The sequence below is a fragment of the Anthonomus grandis genome, chromosome 1 (assembly GCF_022605725.1).
Source record: "Anthonomus grandis grandis chromosome 1, icAntGran1.3, whole genome shotgun sequence".
NCBI classification, from domain to species: domain Eukaryota; kingdom Metazoa; phylum Arthropoda; class Insecta; order Coleoptera; family Curculionidae; genus Anthonomus; species Anthonomus grandis.
In genome coordinates, this window is record NC_065546.1 from 38952581 (window position 1) to 38969001 (window position 16421).

Sequence of the window (16421 nt, forward strand, 5' to 3'; positions counted from 1 at the left end):
AAATGCGGAAGTGCAATGCTATTAAACAAAAGCAACTTTGTGCTCATGGAGAGGTTTCTTCCCATTCTGGTGATAAATCCAACTTTTTTGAAGAATTTTCGCATGACGTAGTCTGCATGTGCACAAAAGTTTAAATTGGCATCTAGAATAGTACCCAAATACTTAATTTCACTCTCATAAAGAATGCTATCTCCATTTACAGTAATGCTCACACTATCCATGTCCATTTGATTAAGTCGTGACTTTTTGTCAAATATGCAAAACTTCGATTTAGCTGTATTTAAACACAATTTGTTAGTGCAAAGCCAGACAAATAAACTATTCAATTCATTATTTAGGTCGATTTGCATTTGCTGTTTTTGCCTATACTTTACACCATTGTATCATCTACAAATAATACCACCCTACACTTTTCAAAAACTTTTACCATATCATTAATGTACAGTAGAAATAACAATGGCCCTAAAACAGTTCCTTGAGGCACACCATAATTAACATATCTAATCACAGTCGATAGCTTTGAGAAAATCATCACAAATATTAACGACAACGGATTCACAAGAATGATGCTCACGAAATCCTAACTGTCCAGGAACAATTATTTTGCCTTTTTCACAAAACTCAACAAGTTGTTCCTTAATACAATTCTCAAGGAGCTTTTCATAGGCAGGTACCGTGTTAATGGGTCTAAATTCATTCTAAGTCTAAGTCTAAATCTTCTTCTAACTCTAAATGCAAATTTGTATTTTGTACTTTGGGAACAGGAATAACAGTAGACAGTTTCCAATCATCTGGGAAAACACCGTTAGACAAAGAAGTATTAATAATATCTAACAATCTATTACCAATCACAAGAGAGACATCACAGAGGACATGTTTTGATATACCAGATTCACCACCACCAACATTTTTTAAGTTTTTTAGAGTATTTTTCATTTTTAACATAGTGACAGGTTTGAATTTAGAAAAAATGTTAAACACGCGGGAACATACAACATTATTTAATCTGTTTCGGCTTTGTGGTATATTATTTATAATATCCTCCACACTCTCTACAAAATATTTATTAAATCTGTGGGATATAACTTCTTCATCTTGGAGTATTTCTAAATTAAAATTAATTTGATCCGGTAGTGTGCTACTTTTACTCGGCAACAGTGTTTTCAAATTCTTCCATAGTTCCTTCGGGTTCTTTTTATTAGAATCTATACATTCAAAAAATTATTTTCCTTCTTGATTCTGATTTTGTTAACTGTAAAATTTCTTTTAGCCTTATATTGATTCCAAGTATTTTCAATTTTATCAATTATCGTCCTCTTATATAAATTATCTCTTTCACGCATAAGTTCTCGTATCTCCTCGGTTATCCATTTTTTATCCCTATATTTTAATATTTGTAAGCATTTAGTCCTCGGACAGATTTTATCTAAAGTACTCTTTATGTCATTTACAAAAGAATTAGCCAATCTATTTACATCAGAGATACTGTTATTCCACTCGAATTCAAGAAGTTCTTCTTGTACTTTTACAGAATTATAGTTCTTAAATGATCTTTGATATAATGCAAGTTCTATATTTTGATCTTGTTTTTCATTTTGGTGAATTGATAAAATGGAATGGTCACTAATTTTGGGTGTTATATGTACACTATGAGATAAGTGCTTGTCAATGGTAATTATAAAATCAATTAAAGTTTTACTAGCAGAAACGGTTCTAGTTGGAGTTTTGACTATCTGTGAAAATCCATTTCTAAAAATTATGTCCTTAGTTTTGTTGCCGTATAAAGTATTTTTAAGCAGAATAAAATTGAAGTCACCAACAATTACATTTGTTCCATTAAAGTCACTAACTTCATCTAGATATTGATCAAAAAACTCCAAAAATTTAGCATCACCTTCTCATTTCAGAGAACTTTAAAAAAATCTTAAAAAAATAAATGATATCCTTCATTTATAGAGGTTCCTTATCAGGGATATAAGAGAACCAGGTATTTATAAGCTAACCCATATTTGTACGATGATTCAAAGTTCAACCCAACTGATACAATCAAATGCCTTTTAATAATTAACGAGATATATTATCATAATTAGTTGATGTTCTCTAGATTTTTTAGTAAGCTGTCTTAGATTTAATATTTGTTTCCTAGTTCCTTTTATAAAGCTTTTCTGTTCTTGGGCTATTTGGCGGTCTAAAAAGCCTTTCAGTCTAATTTTTAAGATTTTTTAGAGGACTTTGCTGGCCCTAATTCGGAAAGTTATTATCACTGGTTATCTTGGATAATTACTTGACCATAGATTCTCTGGTGGAGTCTGTTCGTTCCTGTACAGATCTGCACAATAGATTCTCCACGTTTCTAAGATTTCATCCAAATTAGTTGTCAGATTTTCTTCCTAATCCAAAACAGACCAGTTGTGTGGTTTAAACTCTTTTGTTAGAAGTTTTATTTAGGTCTAGGGACTTATTTCATAAAAATATAAATACCATGTAGAGCAAAAAAAAAGAATTAAATATTACTTATTGTAAATTGAGAACATTTGTGCATAAAGAAATTGAGAAACAAACTACTGTGTAACAAATATAGCATATTTTATTATTTCTTCTCAAAAGGTTTTAAGGTATTATTAGATTGAAGAGAATAACAAAACAAACTCTTGTGCATTAAACTTACAAATTATTAAAATACATATTCTTCAGGTATTTAAACTTTTAATTGATTAGTCGCTTAATCAGCTTTACATTACACAGGTCAAAACAATAAATATTTGAGAGTAAAAAAACTAAAAATATTGAATGTTCAGTCATATTTTTTTGTTGTTCTATGTGTTTTATTTTTCTGAGAGCTGGCTTTCAAAAGTTTCTTTATTTCTAAAAAAGAAAAAAAAATGTAAATTAATAGTTACAGTTCATAAATAAATAGTAAAAACAGTGAATTAGAATAAATCGTTATATAGTAAATCAGAGCATGATAAAGTAATAATGAAGGCAGATAATAGTCACCGATTATCGGTACTTAGATTTTTCTAAGAGCTCTGATGTTTCAGCTAAATAAATTATAATAAATCATATGTATTGGAACAGAAAAAAAAACAACTAAAGATATAATAATATGCCTAAATAATTATTATTTTTAAAGTGATATTAACTGCAAAAATGAAATGCAAACATACTTCACAAACGAAATTTTGAAAATCAAATACATATAAAATTTATTAAATAATAAAAAAAGTTTAATTTATTTTAAAACCTATGCCGCTGGAATATCTGACCGATATGAAAATTGAATATTTGCTATATATTTAATAAATATATGCCAGGAATATTGCTTGTGCATAAAAAAATATAAATAAAATATATATATTAAAATATAAAAATATAAATATAATAAGAAAGATTTTAGAACGGGTACTATACAATCAAATAAGTGAATATTTTTCTTAAAAAAATTAATACCTTTGACTCAGTCTGGGTTTAAAAAAGGTCATAGTTGCAGTACGGCTCTCTTGAGTATCACAGATTATATTTTAGATCAGTTGGATAAGGGAAAGCTTACTACACCCTAAGTCATAAAGTTTTATTAGGTATTTTACATTAAATTGGTCTAACAAATAATGGCTCATATCTGTTTATTTCTTTACATATATTGTCGATATATTTCTTCTGCTCCTGTCTTTACGGCATTGTCTTTGGACTTCTTTTGACAAACTTCTACCGGCATGGCGGTCTGCTTCCCGCTTAATATCTTTTCTACGTTACATTAAATCCTACGTATGATCAGTTTTCTAATAGGATATTAAGATTAACAATTTTATAAACCTTTGGAATATCAAAAAACAATTTCTCCCAAATTACTATTTTCTGAATATATTTGTTGTATGTCTAAAACAAGATGTGCTAAGCAGTCATTAATACCCCTACTAAAGCTAAACTGATGGATCGAAAACATGCTATTAGACTCAGACCAGCAGTCCAGACAACTTTTTAAAATACGCTCAAAGGTTTTATTAATGCTTGAGGGTGAAGTTATTGGTCTGAGTTCACCAAGTTTACCCAGCTCATTGATTAAAACAGTTGCTGATTTGGCAATAATATCTTCTTCGTCCTTAATTAAAAATTATTGTGCTCAATTAGGATAATTTAGAAATATGCTGTATGTGATATTATCGGGACCATGACGTGCATCCTTATATTTTCTAAGATGAAAGTAAAATTCTTAAATGAAATTGGTCGGCTTAAGTACTGGTTTTTATTCGATTGTTTTTTCGGAATATTGCTTGATAAGCCGAAAATGGCGCTTCTTTATTAAAAAAAAAATATTATTAATATCATTAGTTACTGGCAATATATTACTGTTTAAGCAAAGATTTCATGATGCAGCTTACCCTATTCCAAATTTTTGATGGAGGGCTTTGAGCGTTAAGTCTACTGCAAAAGTAAATCCAGCTCTCCTTAGATTTTAAAGTATAGTTAATATACATAATTTTTACGGTCTAAGTTATAAACATATTTACGTTTAGTTAAAAGGTTTTGGTATTCTTCATCCCACCAGGACATCAAATATTTGTTATTTTGGGTAAAAGTTTATTAGCACCTCGGTTCTAGAGGGAAAGCGACCTAGAATAATTTGGCATAGTCTTAATTTAGGGTCAGAATGCAGTAATTTTGTGGCCAATTAAAGTTTTTTTTCAAAAATTTCATCGTTGAAGAAAATCCATATTTTTTCAAAAATGTCTCAATTTTCTCTTAACATTCAACAATTCAACCCCTGAAAAATATTAATACAAACCACTCGTGACCAAAACGGACCATTACTCAACGGCCACAGGTAGTACCTATGTATATATACAAATCGGATTTGAAGAAACGTCGCATTTAAAATATTCTAAAGGTCGTTCGAAAATTTCGCCCGTGGGCAAAGAAGAATTCCAACAGGTCGGCTGCTGATCAGGTAGTACCAACACCACGCTTCGGTAGTACCCAGTCTTGTTTGTTATGATCGGTTCGGTCGGGCCACACCACGCGCCTTTTTATTAAATTTTCGTCGTTGATTTGACTTAAGTGGAACGTAAACGATCGATACGAAAGAACATAAAAAAAAATTGAAGAATATCTGTTATATACCTTTGGTTTCGTGGATTTTTCTTTAGGTGTATTTTGTATTTGTTTTGAGATTTCCTTCGAAAGTTTCTTATTGATGGTATGTATCATATTTATTGACATTGTAGAGAAATCCGTAATATTCTTTAATCGGTAAGAAAATTATTATCATATCCACTTAGGTTATGCACAAATATTTCTATAAAATTTGTGGTTCCTGCTTTCTTGCTTTCGAACTTGTGGGTTAAATATATGATTGTTCTTTGTGGAACATACAGAAATATTCTACCTGAATTTCAACAGAGAATCTGGAGAAATTTTCTGAAATCATCTGCATTCTTTATAGGTGTGGTACGTGAAATCAGCTACATCACTTGAAAACTGGTTATGGTTAATGCTAATTTTATATACCTTGTATTTAGGATAAAAAGGAGCAGTAAAAGAGAATAATTTAATTTAATTAAATCTTTTAATTAATAATACATTTTTATAATTTTTTTTTTAGGACGAGTCACTTTTTATTTAAATAATACCTATGAGTGTTTTTGAGATTGCAAACCTTAATTATTTTATATTTTAAATTAGCACTTTACTCTTAACATTAATTTATTTCTTATATATTCTTTTTTATTTTCTTAACAATTTTTGATGAATACATTTTGAGATTTTCCTTAAATATTTGGAAAATTTTAATGAATCGTCATTGTTTTCCCGAAAAAAAAGCATTTATATATTGTTTAATTATTTTTATAGAGATTTATTTTATAGAATAAAAATGTATTTTCAGTCAAATTGTGAATAATGAATATAAATTATTGTTACTTTTATCAATTTTATCTATAATTGCTAGTACATTGAAAAATTTACTCCTTTTTTGCTGAAATTATAAAAGTGAAATACAAATTATAATTAAAATTTGAATATTATACTTGAATTTATTTTATTGAACGTTTAATTTTTTACTGAAATTTCCATCTTGCGATCAAATTGTCTTGATTCAAATTGTTAAAAAATCACTTGAGCTTTAATTTTTATTATAATAAAAAAATAATCATTTGGCCAGTTATTGTGTTTTTCATATACAGGGTGATTTTCAACCTATGCGCATAAACTTGGGAAATGGTAGATGAAGATCAATAATGAGTAATAATGAGAAAAAAAGTAGTAAAATATTTTTGGTTTCCGAAATAAAGTTAAACAAATGTCAACAGAACGTGTATCAGACGAACTTATTTTGTTTATTAATAACTGATAGTAAACATGTTTGGAATTTGTTGTTTGGAATCTGTAGCAGTACTTAGTTTGTTGGTGGCTGTGATCGTTTTCGATCGTTATTTTCACACGAACAAAATAAAAACGTCAAATGTAATGGCGCACATTTTTATAAACGAAGAACTTGTCGACATGGTTTTGGTTTACGGAGAAACGCATCAGAATGCAGTGGCAGCAGCTGATCTATATGCCCAAAGATTTCCCCGAAGATATCACCCGAGACGTGGGGCTTTCTTACGTGTTATTCAGCGGGGTAGAGAAACTGGCAATATGCGGCCGCGGCCTGGACAAGATGGACGAGCTATTAGACCTAGGCACATTCTAAATCTGGAGGAGGATATTTTAGAAGTTATCGAAGAACAACTTGGAATTAGCACTAGGACAGTTGCAGCGCGAATTGGAATATCGCAATCTACAAGTTGGCAAATTTTAAGGCACGAGTTGCTGTACCCGTTTCATGTGCAGAGGGTACAAGCTCTACTTCCAAGAGATTTACCGCTTCGAGTACACTTTTGTGAGTGGTTGTTACATCACCAGCAGTTAAGCCCAAACTTTAGCATAAACATTTTAGTTACGGATGAGGCAAATTGATGAGGCAAATGAGATATCTCCAAAACTAAAAATATTTTACTACATTTTTTTTTCATTACTCATCAGCTATCATTGCCCAAGTTTATGCGCATAGGTTGAAAATCACCCTGTATTTTCATTGAAAATATTAAAATATATATTAGCATATATTTTACTTACATGAAATTTTTTATATTTATTAGCAAGATTTTTTATAAAAATAATAAATTGAAATCGCTTTTTTAAGTTTATTTTGCCATCTTTTTGAAGAGGTAAATGACATTCTTATATTTTTGGTAAAAATATTGTTAAATTTTATATGTTAGTTTTACTGGCTTGTTTTTGGTAAAATTGAGCTGCATTTGCAAACTATACGATGACCTATATAACTGAAATCAACTTTATTGATATGCCAGTCTCTATATATATGGATCTGGAACTGATATTTGATTAGCTATGTTTTAATAATTTATGTCTAAATCCTCGTTCTGTTTATTTGATTATGAATGCGAACAGTATTGAATGTTGATCTTAATGGCATTAATGTATTCATAAATAGAAAGAAACTTGCATATAAGGGTAACATTAAGTATTTGGGAGTAATTTTGGACCCCAACCTAAACTGCCACAAACATGCTAATTGGATTAAGAGAAAATTGTTGGAACAAAATAGGGTTTTTATGTTTAATAAGTCGATATCTAATATCGTATAGAAAATTGAATGAAAATGAAAACTGTTGAATAGTAAATGGACAGCGGTACCTCCCAATTCTATTTAACTTTGTTATATAATTTGCCGAAGTACAAAATGCGAGAGTTTCAGATATTTAAAAGAGAGCTATGGAACTTAAATAACTAGTTTCCAAGTTATGTTTGCGTTAGAACCGAAGTAATATAGATCAACACTTTATTAAAAACAATTTTGTTTTGATGGAAAAATATAAAACCAATTAATTTTATAACTCAACATTGCAGTGGAGGCATAATTTTAGGATTGTAGTAAAAAATGTTCGGTGAAAATATTAAAAATTATGGGTACTTTTGGTAACCTTGATTTTTATTAAAATTTAAAGATAGGATTTGAGCCATTATTTATTTTTTTCAAAAAATATTTAATAAAACGTATTATACTATAGGTTTTCCTTAAAATTTTAAATACTTTTCAGCAAATAAATATTTTTTTTTTAAATAAAATAAATGTAATTTGTTCTGTTTTAATTATAATAGTTTAGCTGTATTTACTGAAAGATTAATTTTAGTTAAGTTTTGTTTAAAATCTTAAGATTGCAATAAAAAATTGAGTTTTTAGTAAAATTTTAATTAAACCTAGATTTTTATTAAAGTAATGTAGGTTTTTTTAGCAGACATCTTTTTAGCGTAACATATAACTCATTGACAAAAATTAGATTATAATTTCTAGCCAAATTTGACGAAAATTAAAATTGTTTTGGTTTAGTGTCTTATTTTCGTTGCATATGTCTAATATAATAATTGTCGTTGAATCGTTGAAACGATTTTAAATAAAATTTTTGCAGTAAATCCTTGTATGTTACATTTTTATTTATTTGTTGTTTTAGATAAATAATAATGCAAGCTTTATTACAATTGTAATCAAAGCATCCAAAAAAATACTAATATGTGTTCTGAAGGTAGCATAACTTGAAACGTCAAAACCTAAAAATAAAACTTAATTTTTTACTTTATTTGAAAATCTTAATAATATAGTATGATTGTTTTAATGCTTACAATTTTGTTTATATATTCTATTAAATAATTTAATATTTTTTAAAATCTCATGTTAATATGCTTACTTAATCATATAAAAATACCTCAGACATTTTATATACGTACAGTGAAAATCTTTAACAATATGCAATTTGGCATTTTCTTTTTAAAAAGTAACAACAGCCATATGATTTTTTCATTTATTAATAATAACAAACTTAAGATCTAAATGTCTGTATAGCAACTGCCGTATAGAAGAGGCGCGACAGCCTCAAGGGGCGCGACAAGTCAAAACCAAACACATTCAAGAATGATTACTTAAAAGCTTTTAAGGGCCAGGAATACAATACCAGTAATTTTAGCTTTCTTGGAGGCAACTCTTTGACGCCAAAAGGCCCTTTTAAAGCTACTTTATTTCATAAGACTTTCAGGGAAAATTTTAGTTTTATCCCAGGCATTTGAAATACTTTTTTCTATTTTATTCAAGGCATATAGGATTAGCATTTGAAGTCTTAAAAAGTTTTTTTACAAGATTCTGACCTCAATTTCTAGTCATTGAGTCATTGGGCTTTTTTTAATTTAAAATTCAATTTTGGTCATTTAGTTTATTTACAGACATTTTTTATACATACATCTAGATATTCAATTTCATGTCAGGCAAACTTATTTTCATTCTGTTAGGTCTTAGGAAAATTTTTTAGTTTATTCCAGGCATTTAGAATAATTTATTAGTTTGACTTAATTTATTTATTTATCTACGGTATACAAAATTTTTGTAGTAAGTCAAAAGTGAAAAAGGTAACAAAAAACATTTTAAACAAATATATAACCCAATGTATACAACAATAATACGACAAACAATTAAATAAGTTGACACTTATCAAAAGCTATCTCTAAGCTAACACTGGAAAAGCTAACTCTTCAGTTGAATGAAGCAGTTAAAATGCACTTAATAGTAATTTTAAAAACTTGATACTTTAGCAGACATATCATTAGGAAATTTATTATAGAGGTTAATATTTAAACTATTTTTAATGCATTTAATTAACCTGTGACATAATTAATAGTTCTCAGACCCGAAGGTGGAAATTCCAGATGATAAACAAGTATGTAATGTAATATTTAATTTGATTTCAAACTTTTGGAGTTAATACAATTTATTTTTCAAGGACTTGAAATTATTTTTTAATTTACTTTCTCTCCTATTTTAAATACTTATTTTTTAACACCTTTTAGACACTTTATTTATTTTTTTTATATTTTTCCAATTTACTTATTTTTTATGTTTTCCGTGTATTTTGAATAGTTTTAAAAGGTTTCAAGAGCCAGAAATCCAGCAATGATAATTTTAGTCTTTTTTAAACTATAGTGAAACTTACTTATAAACGTTCCTATTGGGCTTGTAACCTAAACTCCTTGATGCCAATAAGTCATTTTTAACTTACTTTCTCTATAAAACACCTTTATTTAACAATTATATCGGCCAATAACCTCATTTAAACCCCTCAGATATAATTGAATAGGGTTAAACCGAGATTAAAAACATTTTAAACTAATTAACTCTATACAATTATCCGTATTTTGTTTCAGCTTTATTTATAGTAAGAATATCCACATCGACCGTCATTGTGGCGTCATTTTTCGACAGCCAGTTTGCGTTCTGTTCCACGCACTCGTTGACTAATAACAGGAGGAAACGTGGGCCCAAGAAGAAGATCCACGGGTCACATGACCAAGTTTCGGATATCGAGTATATCATCCCCAGGGTAAGAGAATATTTTGGTTTTATTATGCCTAGAATACAACGTGAATGATAATTAGGTAATGTAATTCTTAAAAAAAAAGTATTTTGAGAACAATTATTGACGTAATTATTGAAATAGCAAGAGTATCTTGATTTAGCAGATATTTTATTAGTCTTTATAAAATTACAATTAAATGCTAATTTTTTATATTTTATAGGGCTTATTCTTTATTGAATTTTTGTATACGGAAAGACAAATGTTAATTATGATTATTTTTTCCAAATTAGAAATTTATGGATGCATTCTTGTATTTTTACAAGCTCCCTTATATGTAATTTTCAGTAGCGGCCCGTCATTTATTTAAAGAAGGTCAAATAAAATTATTAGCAGAGATTCGACAATATAATTTTTAATTTTCTGTCTTAAAAGTTTTTTGTGTATAATTCTTGTCATGGTACGACCATTTAAAGAAGTTAATTAATATACAAAGGGAAAAACATGGGCCAGAACTGTGCCTTATGAAATGCTAATAAGAACCCCTAAGCTGTTATTTTTATTTTATTGATCTGTTTGCTGTCTATTTGTCAAGTAGCTTTTTTTATGTTATATATATTATATAAATATTCTTAATACAACACTTCTTACGCCTACGCAAAATTTTAGAATTCAATTTCTTCTGATATTAAGAATATAAAAAATGAGAAAGTGTTCAATAGGAAAATCAAGAATTAGATTCATGAAAATTTTTATAGATTTAGACCATTATTGCGTGAATTTTATTATCAGAAAATTATAGGTTATAGTGCAAATTACCAACTGATTTCTGAATTGTGTCTCTTTCCTACCTTATATTAAATTCTTTATATCTTGTCCTTTTATTATTATTAGTAATATTATCGAGTGGCTTTTACAGTGGATTCGTGTTATATAGGTGTATTTACTACATATACATACATGTAGTGTATTCTTGAACTACTTAAATTATTTAATTAAAGATTTTTAAGAAATGGCTGGAATCCAAACATTGTAAAGAATGGCGGATTTTTTAAATAATACCGTTGATCGAATATTTGGATATGAATATTATTTGGATATTCAAATATTCATCAACGATAATACATTTTATATAGGCATAACCACGTATTAAGTAACTTACGTGCTTATTTTGTACTTTTATATAAATTGATGATGACTATAAATAAATAAATAAATATAAAAACCCTATAGATGTTAAAATATTAAGAAATAAATCATGACACACTATGTGAAAATCTTTTGCGAGGTTAAAAAAATCACAACAAATAACTCTTTCTTATATCAATAGTTCTTGTGAATTAAAATGAATATAAACTATGAATACTTCAAAATTACTTCAGGCTTTTTTATATAAAGGGTATTGCAATGAAAGGTATCGATTGTATTTATTTGTCTATGTTATACACTTTGTCTATGTTATCCGGTTTTTATTTTATTGGGGAGTTCAGAGCAATTTTAACAGTAGATCGCTATACAGTCGAACAACGTGTTTGCATTATTAAAAAATATTTTCAAAATGGTTGTTTGGTGCGAGCCATATATCAGCGAATTTGTGCTTATTTTGGTGTACGCAATGGTCTCTCAAAATCAACCATTCGCAAAATAGTACATAAATTTGAATCAAGAAAACAATCCCTAAAATCCCGTTCAATAATTGAAAAAAGAAATTAGAATTCGTGACAAAACTTCAGATATGTATTTAGAAGTAAAGGTCAATTTTAAAAAAAGTTGATAAATTGTGTGCTGCCAAAGAAGTCATGGTCGCCATTCGGCAGATATTGTGTTCCACGTATAATTGTAACACTGTCCAAGTGTCCAGCTAGACACTGCTCTAAATAACTTGCAGGTATATTATAAAATTCGTTACCGACATCTCAATTCTCTTATTGGAACACCCTTGAATCTTCAAATTAAATTTACTACAAGATATTTTTATTTTAAAGTTTCTTTCAGGTGTTCAGTTATTTATGTTACAATCGGCTTTTAGGCACATTTTTTTTCTAAGCATGTAAAGTAATTTTTCAGGATATTTTAAGCTTTTTTCATGTCTTTTTAAGCATTGGAAGCATTTTTGCATTTGACTATAGCATTTTTTTTGTTTTCCGAATTTTTAGGATCATTTTTTATATTCTTTCTTCGAGGGACTTGACGTAATTGTTTTATCTTCCAGGAATTTAAAGTAAATGTGAATGTCTTTCAGGAAATAATTTTTGTTTCTTTCATGCATTTTATCCAACTATTTATTTTTAATTTTGTTTTTTTTTTAAGTATATGTAAAGTTTTTGTTGCATCCAGTTTTTATAGAGATTTTTTTAAAGAATTTTAAATAGTTTTTTAATTTATTCCAGGCTTCTCCAGTCCATTTTTATGATATTTCATATGACTATTTAAACATTAAAACATAAAAGAATATTTAAAATATTTTAAATATTCTTTCATATTTTCCAGAATTTTACGATAATTTCTTATGTCTGGCATATACTTAATGGCATATAAGGATTGTTTTATTTTAATATAAAAGTTAGTTTTTTTTTTTAATTTTACTTTTAAAATATTTATTTATTATTCAAATATTAAAGTGTATTGAAAGTTTTTAAATTTATTTTTTATTTAATTAGGCTTCTGGAAATATTTTATATCTTCGAGGCATTTGACGTAATTTTTTTTGTATTTTTGGAATTTTAAGCAATTTTCCATATTTTTTTAGACTTTTAAAGTCAAAAAATACAATTTTTTAAGGGAACATTAATAACTTTTATTGTAAAAAAAATATTAATAGATTTGTTGTTTTTTAATCTGAATTTTATAATTTTTCTGTTTTTAAGTTATTTAAAGAAATTTATTATTTAATCTAAGAATTTGAAACAGTTTTATATGCCTCTAAGTCATTTAAAGTAGAATAATGTTGTTCTTCCTTTTTTAAGTCAATCAAAGACTTGGAACACCTTATCATATTTTCCAAGTTTTGGAGGTATTTTTTATTTGTTTCAGGCATTTTCGTCAATTAGCCAAACTTAATTTCAAATTTTTAATATTCAAGTTTTTCTAGGTATTTAAAATTGTTTTTTCCTACTAGGCTTGACGGTATAGGTTTTTTAATTTGTTCGAGATTTTTACAGCCATATACCTATTACCTCTCTGATGTTTTTTATGGCTTTTAAGCATTTGAAATATTTTTTTAGTTTATTCCGAGCCTTTTTTATGTTTTTCAAACATTTGAAGTATTTTTTCATTTAAACTTAGCAATTTCTTGTTGCCCAGAATTTCGGGCTTATTTCTTATACCTTCAAAGGTATTTGACGTAATTTTCAGTTTAATTTCTTCAAAGAATTTAAATAATTTTTCAGTTTTCCATGCTTTTAAAGTCGCTTCTCATGTTTTTTAGGCGCTTGAATTTACTACAAAAGATTTCTATTAAATATCAGGAATCTTAAGTTATTTTTTATTTTATTTCATGCTTTTCCTGCTTTTCTATTTATCGTAAGTGTTATAGGCAATTGACGTCGGTATTGAATATCTGTAACTTTTTTCATATTTTCCAGGATCTTAGGGCTATTTCTGATATCTTCCAGATACTTCATTTATCTTTAAATCAGAGTGACCTATTAATTTTTCTACTAATATATTTAATTAATAGTGCCAATTTTCTCTAAAGTATTCGAAAAATCACAAATTATTTTGTAAACCATCAACTTTTGAATCGTTATTAATTCTCATTTCGAAAGTCTCTTTCAACAGAAGCAGCCATGAATTAAATAATAAAAAGGCACCCTTAATACAGGTTGTAATAAGGGTGAATACATTGAGGCTCTTTTTTACGATATTACAAAAACTTTTGATTGTGCCTTTCCATATATTTTTATTGATAAATTAAAATTATACAAATTTGATAATACCAGTATTAATTCAATAATCTGTTATACATATTTTAATAAAAGAATCTGAGTTATTGGAAAATGACATCTATATTGTGCAGGGGTCAGTGCTAGGGCCGTGGTTTATTATAATTTATATGAACGATTTATCTGGAGAGCTGTGACTCTAGCTCTGATCGAGATCGATTTTTTGGAATTTTTGCGGATGACACACAGTATTAAAGAGGGTCTTTTAAAATATACACATTGTTGATGCTATGGAAGAGACACAATTTTTAGTCACTAAATGGTTTAATTGTAACCAAATGATATTAAACAAGTTTAAAACAGAAAAACTTTATTTTTCAATTAGAGATTTGGAAGGTCTAAGTAATTTTGAATGTGTTCGTTTTCTTGAAGTGCACATAGATAGTAGGGTAACTTGGACCAATCGCCTAAAAAAGCTTTATAGACAGCTGGCCTCATATGTGGCCTGGTGGATGTTGTTTCTGACAATGTTCTTTTAAGCGTCTATTATGCTGCTTTCGTGGAGTCTAAGATCTCATATGTAATGCTAGTCTAGAGGCCTTCACCACATATGAAAAAATAATTTAGTAAACAACGGCAAGCTATAAGAGTGAGGGGTCGATTGCATTAAAGAAGATTGTAAAATCCTAAACCTTAAAATTTTTAATTTGCCTTGTATTTATATATTCCACAGTTTGATACATAGTAAATAACACATTAATGATTACTCTACACACGAAAATCTATATAATCATTTCATCAGAAATAGAGAACATATACGGATTTTTATAGGATACATAAGGTTAAGTGTGGGGTTTCCTTCTATGGCCCAAACTCTGCCTACTGCTGTTAAACTATTATCATGCAACATAAATTTACTATAAAACAATATCTATTTCGAAAATGTTTTTACTCAATAGAAGAATTTTTAAATGATGATTTCTCAGATATGTAATAATTGTAATCTAAACCTTTTAGGCTTTACATTCTTTGGTTCTTAATAACATTAAGAATTGAAAAGATTTTCTCTGTGTGTTTGAGCACCCTCATGTACATGGCATGAATAAATTATGTTTATTTTTAATTTATATAAAAAATTTAGAATTTATTACAGGCATTGAAAATTGTTTTTCACATATTTCTTGTCTTTCTTTGACTCATTTCTTAGATTTTCCAGACAATTGGCGTATTTTTTTGTATTTTAAGAATTTTGACTTATTTTCTATATTTTCCAGAGCTTTGGAGGTGAGAAATAGATTTTTTTAGAAAACGACTGTTATGTAAAAAAAGTTTTTTGAAATAATAGTTTATTTTTTATCTTAATTTCTCAATTTTATTTAATTTTAATTTTTAATTTTTCAACTAATTATTATTATTATTATTATTTAGAGTAATTTTACAATAAGTTAAATTTCGTTTGAAATTTCTTGATATCCAAGTTTTTTCAGGTATTTAAAGTTATTTTTTGTGTCAGTAGGCCTTTAATAAGAAATTTTATTTTATTTTAAACATTTAAGGGAGTTATTTTAAATTACTCCAGGCTTTACTTTTTTGTCTTTGAGGTATTTGAAGTATTTTTTTAATTTAATTTCAGACGTTTAACATAAGCCTTTGTCTTCCAAATATTTTTTTAAATTTTCCAATATTTTAAGATAATGTATTATGCGTTCCAGATACTTAACTTTTTTTTAAGATCTTGTTTATTTTTTTAAATAGTTTTTAAGAAAAAATGTGCTTAAAGATTTTAGGAATAATGATTATGTTTTCTAGGCAGTTGACTTAAACTTTTTGTTTCAAATTAATTTTTATTTTTTAATTTCACTACAAGATAATTGATATCCAAATTTTAAGGTTTATTTCAAATAATTGTATTTAGTAAGAATTATTTTTAGTTTTAAACTTGTTTGTTATCATTATCAGGCATTTTATGTCTTCCGAGGATTTAAAAGTAAATTTGCCATGATTTCCAGCCTTTAAGGCTTCAATAATAATGTTTTTTCAGAAGGCATTGACTCAATGACCTTTACCAAATACTTATATTCAAAACTGTATATACAAAATATTCAAAGTATTTATTTAAAGTAATATTTATAGTAAA

At 27.6% G+C, this 16421-nt stretch overlaps 1 protein-coding gene across 4 annotated transcripts in view; it reads left to right on the forward strand.

Annotated features, from left to right (window-relative positions):
- The window catches only part of LOC126745874 (serine-rich adhesin for platelets-like), a 200526-nt gene that overhangs the window by 163884 nt on the left and 20221 nt on the right, over positions 1-16421 (forward strand). For all 4 annotated transcript variants that reach the window (XM_050453908.1, XM_050453921.1, XM_050453931.1 and 1 more), the window contains exon 5: positions 10252-10427. In XM_050453908.1, coding sequence (XP_050309865.1) covers positions 10252-10427 — 176 coding nt within the window. The remainder of the gene's footprint in view (positions 1-10251; positions 10428-16421) is intronic.